This window comes from Corythoichthys intestinalis, chromosome 2 (genome assembly GCF_030265065.1).
Source record: "Corythoichthys intestinalis isolate RoL2023-P3 chromosome 2, ASM3026506v1, whole genome shotgun sequence".
Lineage (NCBI taxonomy): Eukaryota > Metazoa > Chordata > Actinopteri > Syngnathiformes > Syngnathidae > Corythoichthys > Corythoichthys intestinalis.
The window spans coordinates 60,134,458-60,146,086 of NC_080396.1; the positions used below are offsets into that span (position 1 = coordinate 60,134,458).

Here is an 11,629-nt window from a genome sequence, read left to right on the forward strand (position 1 = left end):
TTACAGCAAGAAAAACAAACTACAGTTGTCACTGGGGCACACAGCAATGATTCAAGGAACCAACACCGGGAGTGAAATGCTCCATATTGAGTTTCTGCGTTGCAAGCCAGCAAGGCAGAAAGCCTGTTACTGATGCAAATAAAGGTGGCATGTGGACATCTTTGGCACTACATGCAGCGTGTGGAAAATGATCATTCATATTGACCGCAAAAAAGTCTGATTAAATGCACGTCCTGCTGTGGTCATTCACAAGGAATTATCAAGCGCACAACGTGGGGGTTGCGGGGTGTTTCATACACACTCACGCGCGCGTGCACGCTCACACACAAATAAAAGACACGTACCAGCTCTGTGGTCATGTTTTGTTGAGTTGTAGCAATCATGGTGTCGTCGTAATCCAGCAAAGCTCTGCAGATTCAGCGCGCGTGTTCGTGCGTGTGTTCGAGTGTTCTCAAAAGGCGCCGAGGAGCATCTGCACTGTTCCGCTTCTTGCAAGTTTGGTTGCTGATGCCACCCCCTCGCCCCTCCTTGCGCTCACTTTCTCTCTCTTCCCTCTTCATTCAATTCCCACTATCCGTTTATGGATTATTGAAATTTCCTGGGTCCCTGGTGTTTAAAAACCGTACAGTTGAGTGGCAGCCCAAAATAATGATATATGTGTACTGTACATCAAGTGTAGTAGCCTCCCTAATCGAAATTACGCACCATTGTCCTCCAATATTTGTATGAAACCAGAAGCTATATCAACAAATTTGTTAAATGAAAATAGTGTGATATTGCCACATCTTGCTTAACTCCTTGGCTGCCATTGACAATGACAGATGTCCAATTCGTTTAACCCTTTCAGGCAGAGGCGTAGCGTCCCATTAGGCAAACCAGGCAATTGCCTAGGGCCCCCAGCCACAGGGCCAACAGATTTAGCACACGCAGCTTTACTGCACTGTCGCAGCGACAAGTGCGACAGTGCCAGTGAAAGCCTTGTGTCTGAGTTCCCTGAAGGGGCCCATTCACTCGCTCTACACCCCCCCCCCCCCCCTTCACGTATCTCAGAGTGAGGGTGAGCGGCGATTTGGCTTTTTTTAAATTGGCGTATATCCAAAATGAAGAGAAGTTATCCTTCTGGAAGCGACAAAAGAAAGGAAAAAAATGCAGAAGAGGAGAAAAGGAAGCAAGACAGCGGTGAGTGTTACTGTAGTTTTATGTCCTAATGTAGTAGAAGCCGGGCACTTTGAGTGTCCTAAAAAGCGCTCTGTGAGACTGAAGCGTTATTATACTTTTATTAAATATGCTATTGCGCCAAGTCCAACTGTCCCACTTATTTGCACACGCTCGAAGGGCCCCATGTGGCTTGTTGCCTGAGGCCCCCGGGGACCCTTGCTACACCTCTGCTTTCAGGGAGAGCGGTCATTTCCATGGACAGCTATTCAAGACCTTAACCCTTTACAGGTCAATAGACTAATTTTGGTAATTTATTTTATTGCAACACTTAGGCACGTTAACCCATTATTGTGCAAGTGACTGTTTTTGGCCATTTAAAAAAGTTTAAATACAGAATTAGCGAAATGCTGTGTGGCGGTAGCTTCATTAACAGACATGTGGAAGTCCAGAACGGATAACTTAGACTACAATTTTTCAATTTTTGCAAATGCAGGCGTGTCCCAGCATTTGACATTAAAGTCCGACACAGTTAGTAGTTTACTCACTATTCTCTCCACGTCTTTGTAGTTTACTAGTTAACTCTCAAAATCGGCTTTTATTTGTGAACTTCAGTGTTGTCATGCACGCTGTAATCATGAACGTCTTTGATCCACTGCTGGAAGGACATTTAAGATCTCTTTCAGCTAGGGCAGTGGTCAGCAACCTGCGGCTCTTTTGCGCATCCCTAGTCGCTCCCTGAAGCTTTTTCAAAAATGTTTGAAAATGGAAATAGACGGGGGAGGGATATATATTTTTTGTTTTAATATGGTTTTCTAAGTGTTGTCAGAAACGCGTTACTAACGCATACCTGTCAAGTTGTACGGTTTCGGCGTAATATGTACAAGTGAGCACTGATTTTTAAATTTGTATGCCGTACATTCAAAATCTGTACGTTTTTCGTGCATTACGTTTTTTTTTCTCCGTTCGGATTTTGTCATCGTTTCGGCAACGAGAGAATGTGCATTAGTATGCATTACTACGTTGGTTGAATGACGCGAAAAAAGTCAGAGACAGAGAGAGAAGAGCGGGAGTGGGAAAGAGGGAGTTGTGACGCCGTTGCACACGAGATGCTAGGCTAGGTGGCTCCAATAACACCTGACTGGAGCCGACAGCCTACAAACTACGCCCACATGATGCTACGCTAGATATAACATGTATATGAACTAGATGCGAAATGATACACTTGCCGGCGTTGGTAAACAGCCGCCATCTTAAAGCATTAGACTTCTTAGAAAGGCTCTGTTGTAGTGAGCCTTCCTAGTGAACCTAAGTAACTTTTTATCTAAAATACTCCTAAATCTGCAAAATCTTGACTTGAATCTATCTTTAAATGATGAAACAGTTCTAAAACTTTCACGTGTTGAAAGTACACAGAAGGGAACTAATGCAAAAATCGGAGCAATTTTAACAACTTTAACGGTTGAATCACAACATTAAATGACTTCCAACCATAACAAAGGTTACTATTTTTTTTTTTTTTTTTTTTTATCAAGAAAAAAAACATGAAAGCTGAATTGCGAGCTGAAGTGTCATGAAGGGCAGCCATCAAAAAGACATGATAGAAATTGCCAAAAGTGCTACATACAATTATAACAAAAGTCACTGTTAAATTTTAGTAATCATGATGTAGCTGAAGATATTGATTGTTCTTTGATTGCACCAGGTTATATGCGACAATATTACCAATAAATTCATATAATTTCAAAAATTGAGTTTATACGCTATATAAAACGTAAGATTAGTCACCAATTTGTAAGGTCATACGTCACTATTTGTAAGATTGCCAACGGCCTCGGGTTGACAGGTATGCTAACGCGTTACTGTAATCTGATTACTTTCTTTCAGTTACGGGTAATCTAACGCATTCATTTTTCTAAACCAGTAATCTGATTAAAATTAGTTTCCTTAGTGTCTGTGCATGACTATTTTATTATTCCCTCATAATTTATGTAGAATGAAGGAAATTGTAGTCGTGTACGAAGAGCAGTTCCTAATAGAAAATGCTAGAAAAGTTCCCGGTACGTGTTTACATGGTAACTTCTACTTTCTACTTCCTGTTTTTGGTCTTGAGTCACCTGCGCTAAATTTTGTGGGACTGAGAAAGGCGTGGGCCAGGCGGGTGCACATTCGAGGCGAGTGTTGAGATGTGCGAGGGAATGTTGATCTGTGTACATTCATGAATGAACATGACAATTTTTCATTCATTCCGGAGGGTATCAGGCAGCGTTAGGTTGGACTCCCTACATGCGCGGCCGTTTCGTAGCTTTGCCGTTGCAATGACGGGCAGTCATCACGCCAAGCATGATTTACATCATATTCGTGTTGCACATTTATGCCGTCAGGTAATGTGTTCGTTTAGCATCTTTGGGATGTGTGTTGTGATTGTAAAGTGCTTAGTTGCCGCCACCTTTTGTCGCCAAAATAACCGTGTTTGTGTACGGCGTACACCCCACTTTTGTGTTTATTGCACTGTTCAATTCATTTGTTTGTTGTTGATTATTGTGGTGTCAATTTGCATTGTTTAACATTGGCACCACTGATATGCTGTTAACTCTAACCTGAAATTCAGAATTTTTTACATTAGGCTTTATCTTCAAGTTAGCGGGGTTTAATTAGTCGGTGGAGTTGATTTCAACAAATTCCATGCAGTTTTTCAGTTATTTGTTAGTTTCAGGGCTCCGGAGTGGCTTATCTAGCGCAAGTCAATGGTGGTTGAAATCAACTCCATCGACTAATTAAACCTCCGCTAAATGGAATATTAAGCATTATGTGAAAAATTCTAATCTTCCCTTTTAAATTCAATTATTGGAAAGTAAATTACATGCGATGACATTTTTCTGTTGTCATTCTTACGTTGAGGCGGCAAAGTGAGAAAATTGGTAAAAAGTAACTTATAAATTACTTTTAAAATAACTTAGTCGCTTTGATAATGAAATAATCAGTAAAGTAATTAGAGTACTTTTTTGAGGCTTAATTAGTAATCAGTAATTAAATTAGTTTTTAAGTGATCTGTGACAACACTGGGTTTTCTGTAGGACAAACATGACACAAACATTCTTCTAATTCATTTATATTATAATGAAGTTAAAGTTGAGGCGGCATCGTACAACAGAGTAGGCACGTGGTGCATCATTCTCTATAGGATGCACTGCAGGGAAAATAAACATTTTATCATGAAGGCTTATTATGTATTTATAGCCAACTTAGTCTAGTCTAACTTAGTCTTAGTTTTGATAGTAGGCCAATATAGCTAATATAGGTACATACAGCATGTGTTGCCTTTATTATAAAGGCTTATATAAGGTTTTTAATTTTTGGTGGCTCCAGACATATTTGTCTTTTGTTTCTGTCCAATAAAGCTCTTTCAACATTTTGGGGTGCCGACCCCAGAACTAAGGGATATAAGAATGACAGTAAGATTTTGTGGTTATCTGATTATTGCAGTGTTTTATTTTTGAGTACTTTGGAACCTGATGCCTGTTTCCTGCCACCTGTTTTGAAAGTGTTATCTAAATTTTACTTGACGTAAATTATCTGTGCCCTCCTTTCAGCTTGATTGTCGTTAGTATTTGTTGTAGTAACTTACCAGTACCTCACTTACCAGATCCTTTTTAACTGCCACTTCACATAATTAAACTATTGGGATGAATTTTACAAAGAAAAAGAAAACAGATTGTGTGCATGTGGCGTGTGTGTGTGTGTGAGGAGTGGCTTGAGTTATTTATCCTTATGTGAGGGACATAAGACGATCAAGTGTAGTGGACTTAAAGGAAAAAAAGACCGTATCCATCAAGGATAGACAAGTGTGCTTGAGAATGCACATTTACTACAGTAATAAATATTCTAATTTTTTGCACTGATACTTTTCCAGAAAAAAATACATCAAACTTGTTTCATAGTTTCTAATCATTATATTTTTCCACGTACAGGCAATTGCATTGCAAAAATGTTTGGTTTACTTTTCCCAAACTCTTTTATGTTCTGTATTTCATGAGAGTTCCCACCCCCCTCCGTGACCTAATCCCCCCCACCCCCTTCCACCGCCAAACCCCCCCCTCCTCTTTCCAAGGCCAAATCCCCCGTGTTCCGGCGCCCCACGTCCTGTTTCAGTAAATGACCCAAATTGGGACAGGATGGCACTGAGTCGTGGCTTGCGTTTGTGCGTTGTGCATCGTCTGCTCTCTGCATTTGGCATCAGTGTGGTTAAAATGAGAACACAAATGGCCAACATCAAGGTAACCTTTTGCAGTCTGGACATGTTTGGTTAACCTGAAAGGACAGAAGCAGCAGGTTTGTAATGTAGTGAACAGTATCTTTGGTAACCTCGATGGCAACACTTTAATACCTTTTTTCATATTGATGTAACACGCTATGTGTTCAAGGATGGGGAAGAAAGTCTCAAAATTTGTTTGTCTGATCACTTTGTTTGATCACTCAATGGAATGAGACGTGTTCATGTTTTCTTATGTATTTTGTGTTAATGTTTAAAGCGTGAGAAGACACTGAAGATAAGAATAAGATTCATTGAGTAGAACAATTTACTTGTAAATGCAGCATTTCTGATATTTAAGTTTTTTTAACTATTCATTTAGAAATAAATTAGAGCGATGAACTTAAAAAATTGAGAAATCCCTTTAGAGCTGAAAGCAACAGCTTTAATTAGGGATCTGAGCCAAGATAAGTGGTTCTTGAAAGAAGCCAAAATTCTCATAGCAATGTGTCAGCTGCCCCTGCGAGAGCTGGACAAAGTGGCTGAGTAGAACTGAAATGAGAATCTCAATAAAATAGAAGGACGGAATTCTTATTTCTCGTGTGTGTGTTGGTGGACCTACCTGTTGAGCAAGAGATAAGCGTGTCACAGAGCGGCTCGTTGGAGAAGTGATGTGAAACTGACACACAATTGCATTTAACATTGACTCAAGTATTTGTATAATCAAGAGGCTTGTCTTTGTTGCCTTACCTTGCTTTGCACAATATTACAATAATTAAATAGACCGTGCTGGCTCAATATCTGAGGATTTGTACCGAGGTGCTTACCATAACGTGTCATGGTGTCATTCCTGTCATTCCTGTCATGTGCACATCATAGGTGCTTTATCTTCATCACACAGTTTTATGAAGCTTCAGATTCTCTTATTTTAAGACTTTTTAATAACATAATTACTCATAATTTTAGCTAAGATAACGCAACTGAGAAGTCTCAAATTTGGCAAAAAAAAATCATTACATACTGCTTCAGTTGCATTGGAGTCGTCTCGGAGCAGTGTTGTTAATTTTACTTTAAAAAAGTAATTAATTACAGTTACAAATTACTTCTCCCAAAAAGTAATTGCGTTAGTAAGTCAGTTACCTGAATTTAAGAGTAATTAGTTACTTGGCAAAGTAACTAGTGATAATTTTCATGTTTTTTTTCTCAAAAAAAAAAAAAAAAAAAAAAGGTCACACAATGAGAAGTTTAAAGGGTTTTGGGGACAATTGGCCCTAGCCCAATTCTTTACCCTCCACTTAACTAGACACAAGGGTATTGCAATAACTAGATAGTAACCTTTGCTATGTGTGGAAGTCATTTAAAGTTGTGAATCAACCATTAAAGTTGTCAAAATTGCTCCCGCTATTGCATTAGTTTTCAACATGTGTAAGTTTTAAAACTGTTTCATCATTTAAAGATAGATTTAAGTCAAGATTTTGCCGATTTAGGACCATTTTAGATTAAAAAAAAAAAAAAAGTAGGTTCGCTAGGAAGGATCTCTGCAACAGAGCCTTCCTGAGAGGTCTACTCCTTTAAGATGGCGGCTGCTTACTAACGCATGTAGTCCTTAAAAACATGTTGCCAATGCAGCCGTGTCTATCATTTGCATCTAGTTCTATAATATGCGATATCTACCGTATCATGTGGGCGTAGTTTGTAGGCTACAGTCAGGTATTAATGGAGCCACCTAGCATCGCGTTTGCAACGGCATCTTCCCCACTCCTGCTCTGCTCTCTCGTCTCAGTGAGTCCGTCTCTCTGACTTTTTTTATTCAACCAACTTAGTAACGCATAGTAACGCACGCCTTTCCCGCCTCAGTAACGGTAACGGCGTTGCCAATATGAGAAAAGTAATTAATTAGATTACTCACTACTGAATAAAATAACGCCGTTAGTAACGCTGTTATATTGTAACGCCGTTATTAATAACACTGTCTAGGAGTATTTGTGGTTTTCATTAATGATGTGCGTTGCAAATACATTCAAAGCCAGAAAAAGCATGTAAACAAGTAAAGTGCAGGTTAATAGACTTTTCCAAAGTTTGTATGTTAAAAACTTGCACTGTGGAACCTCCAAAATTGAACATACAGTGCCTTGCAAAAGTATTCGGCCCCCTTGAACCTTGCAACCTTTCGCCACATTTCAGGCTTCAAACAAAAAGATATAAAATTTTAATTTTTTGTCAAGAATCAACAACAAGTGGGACACAATCGTGAAGTGGAACAAAATTTATTGGATAATTTAAACTTTTTTAACAAATAAAAAACTGAAAAGTGGGGCGTGCAATATTATTCGGCCCCCTTGCGTTAATACTTTGTAGCGCCACCTTTTGCTCCAATTACAGCTGCAAGTCGCTTGGGGTATGTTTCTATCAGTTTTGCACATCGAGAGACTGACATTCTTGCCCATTCTTCCTTGCAAAACAGCTCGAGCTCAGTGAGGTTGGATGGAGAGTGTTTGTGAACAGCAGTCTTCAGCTCTTTCCACAGATTCTCGATTGGATTCAGATCTGGACTTTGACTTGGCCATTCTAACACCTGGATACGTTTATTTTTGAACCATTCCATTGTAGATTTGGCTTTATGTTTTGGATCATTGTCCTGTTGGAAGATAAATCTCCGTCCCAGTCTCAGGTCTTGTGCAGATACCAACAGGTTTTCTTCCAGAATGTTCCTGTATTTGGCTGCATCCATTTTCCCGTCAATTTTAACCATCTTCCCTGTCCCTGTTGAAGAAAAGCAGGCCCAAACCATGATGCTGCCACCACCATGTTTGACAGTGGGGATGGTGTGTTCAGGGTGATGAGCTGTGTTGCTTTTACGCCAAACATATCGTTTTGCATTGTGGCCAAAAAGTTCAATTTTGGTTTCATCTGACCAGAGCACCTTCTTCCACATGTTTGGTGTGTCTCCCAGGTGGCTTGTGGCAAACTTTAGACGAGACTTTTTATGGATATCTTTGAGAAATGGCTTTCTTCTTGCCACTCTTCCATAAAGGCCAGATTTGTGCAGTGTACGACTGATTGTTGTCCTATGGACAGACTCTCCCACCTCAGCTGTAGATCTCTGCAGTTCATCCAGAGTGATCATGGGCCTCTTGGCTGCATCTCTGATCAGTTTTCTCCTTGTTTGAGAAGAAAGTTTGGAAGGACGGCCGGGTCTTGGTAGATTTGCAGTGCTCTGATGCTCCTTCCATTTCAATATGATGGCTTGCACAGTGCTCCTTGAGATGTTTAAAGCTTGGGAAATCTTTTTGTATCCAAATCCAGCTTTAAACTTCTCCACAACAGTATCTCGGACCTGCCTGGTGTGTTCCTTGGTTTTCATAATGCTCTCTGCACTTTAAACAGAACCCTGAGACTATCACAGAGCAGGTGCATTTATACGGAGACTTGATTACACACAGGTGGATTCTATTTATCATCATCGGTCATTTAGGACAACATTGGATCATTCAGAGATCCTCACTGAACTTCTGGAGTGAGTTTGCTGCACTGAAAGTAAAGGGGCCGAATAATATTGCACGCCCCACTTTTCAGTTTTTTATTTGTTAAAAAAGTTTAAATTATCCAATAAATGTCGTTCCACTTCACGATTGTGTCCCACTTGTTGTTGATTCTTGACAAAAAAATTAAATTTCATATCTTTATGTTTGAAGCCTGAAATGTGGCGAAAGGTTGCAAGATTCAAGGGGGCCGAATACTTTTGCAAGGCACCGTAAACTGCTCTGTGAGGCCCATTGACCTCCAATGTGTTTGTGCAAAGGGTATTCATTTGATCCAATTTCAAACAGGCATCAACGAAAAAAACTATTACACATGCAATAAAGAGAAGTTCAAATGTGACATAATGAAACTAATATTAACAATGGTTATTTATCAAAAATACAAGTAACATTAATGGAATTCCAAGACAAAGCATTGTCTCCAATCCTTAAAGCATGGGATCAGCCATTCTGACCACATTGTTCCTGAAATGTACAACAAAAAATGTCTCAAGTCAAACTATTTTCAATTTTGGAGGTTCTATTGTGCAAAATTGTAAGTAAACTCAGGAAAATTATTGTAACATGCTGGCTTTTTGTGATCCCGCACATTGATTTGAATGTACTGGATTTACATGATGAAGACGATAAACATTTGCTTTTATTAACAAGATTACTGTTCAATTCAAAGGGAGCGACCGGCCGGAGGCTGCTTTTTTCCTCAGATCCAGAGTGAACTTGTCAAATTAAAATACTTGTAAAATGATGAGCATTTCAACCATTAGTTTCCCCAGACACATTAATATTCCATAAATCCTGCCTATATCAATACTCGACATGTGCTGATTACCGGCTCAAGTTATACCCGTGGTATGAAAACGTCACGGTTTCAAAACCGCAAAAACTTCCCGTCATACTGTCCCTAGGTTTTTTTTTTTTTTTTTTTTTAAATCTCCCAAAAATGCAAGGAGAAATCCCTTGCTGGCAGCTGCAGGGCTCAACCCTCCCCACCAGTTGCTGCTCAGTATCAATGAGTCAGCTGAACTACACGATGGCTGGAGGAGGTTAAACTCCTGAACTTTTCCCCCCATCGAAGAAAACGAAATCGCTAGTATGGGAGTACTTCGGCTACAGAAAAGTTACAGAAAGCCGCAGCTTAGAGGAAGAGGGCCAACCGACGTTTAAAACATGTTTGCAGAGTGTGGCTGCCGAGGAGGCAATACCTCCTATATGATTTAGCATTTATACAAAATTAAAGATTGGTAAACAGTGTCGTGAACATTTCCCACCAGCTACAAGAGTTAACTCCAGCGTCTTTAGTGTATTCAGCTAAATGTCTTGTCAAATAGAGTGTGTGTATAATGTAAACATGATACAAGTCATACACATGTGCTCTTTATGGAAAATATTTCGATTATTTTTGTTCTGATGGTAATAATGTTGAGCTGTGGGTTTAGGCTCACCTAAAGGACTGCATTTATTTTATTTACAATATTTCAGTTTTTTTTGGTTTTTTTTTTTATTTACTTTTACTTAACAAGATACTTGAAATCCTCCACTTGGGGCAGGATCTCATCCCTGACCCGGAGAGGGCACGCCACCCTTTTCCGGCTGAGAACCACGGTCGCCATGAAAGGCGAAGCTCTCGATTTACCAGTCGATCTAAGTTCCTACCCTCACCCAAGGTAACGAGCTGTGGGTCATGACCGAAAGGACAAGATCCTGGATACAAGCGGCCGAAATGAGTTTCCTCAGCAGGGTGTCCCGGCTCTCCCTTAGAGATAGGGTGAACAGCTCGGTCATCCGGGAGGGACTCAGCCTCGAGCCATTGAAAGGAGCTAGTTGGGGTGGCTCAGGCATCTGTTTCGGATCCCTCCTGGATACCTCCCTGGAGAGGTGTTCCAGGCGATGATTGTTTGATCGCTGCCGGCCACCAGTCAAATTGGATTCGACTACTATCACCGTCAACGGCAGTTGAACATGATTACTCACTGCCAGTTTTCCCAGTTGAAATTTATTTAATGTTTCTAACTGTGAATTGGCAACAAACCACAAAATATATACAAACTATATTATTTATATTTTCATTTTTGAATCAAACTTTGCAGAGCAAAGACAAAATGTCCAGTAACTGCAACAAAAAAAGGCAACAAAATCACAACTAAATTAGCTCACTTTATCATGCTGGATTATTTTTATATATATAAATTTCATTATGAAAGACACTATACAGTAAACTGAAATTTTACAGTTTATTACATTGTTTAGAAATAATGTCGAGGCACTGTTTAAGTGACTGGCTCTATCTAGTGTTAAAGTTGAGAAGTGCAAGAGAATGTAGGCTGTGCATTTTGTCACTTTTTTACTCACGACTGTCACCTCTGGTCTGAAGCGTGATTGCAGCTTGTGCATGGCGCACATGCTTGAACGAGCACGAACAAAAAGCAACGAGTGTTTAGCCCATCAAATCGGCACCAGAAACGTTGGTGTTGGTGTTATACTTGTATAGCGCTTTTCCACCTATCAAGGCGCTCAAAGCGCTTTACACTACATTACCATCTACCTACTGGTGACGCAGCACCCCGTAAAAACAGTTAGTTGCAAGTCAGGTTAAGTCAAGTCTGGTCTAGTCAAGACTGAAGCGGGTTGGAAAAGTGTTTTTGCCAAGCGGCTCGGTGAAACAGCACTGCTGCCGAGGGGA

At 40.0% G+C, this 11,629-nt stretch overlaps 1 protein-coding gene across 1 annotated transcript in view; it reads right to left on the bottom strand.

The window, feature by feature from the left end:
• LOC130906210 (inactive dipeptidyl peptidase 10) overlaps positions 1–488 on the bottom strand; it is an 80,664-nt gene extending 80,176 nt beyond the window's left edge. Inside the window, exon 1 of the mRNA XM_057820315.1 lies at positions 345–488. Within this exon, the coding sequence (XP_057676298.1) occupies positions 345–383 (39 nt within the window). The 5' untranslated portion in view covers positions 384–488. The remainder of the gene's footprint in view (positions 1–344) is intronic.
• Between the last annotated feature and the right edge of the window lie 11,141 nt (positions 489–11,629).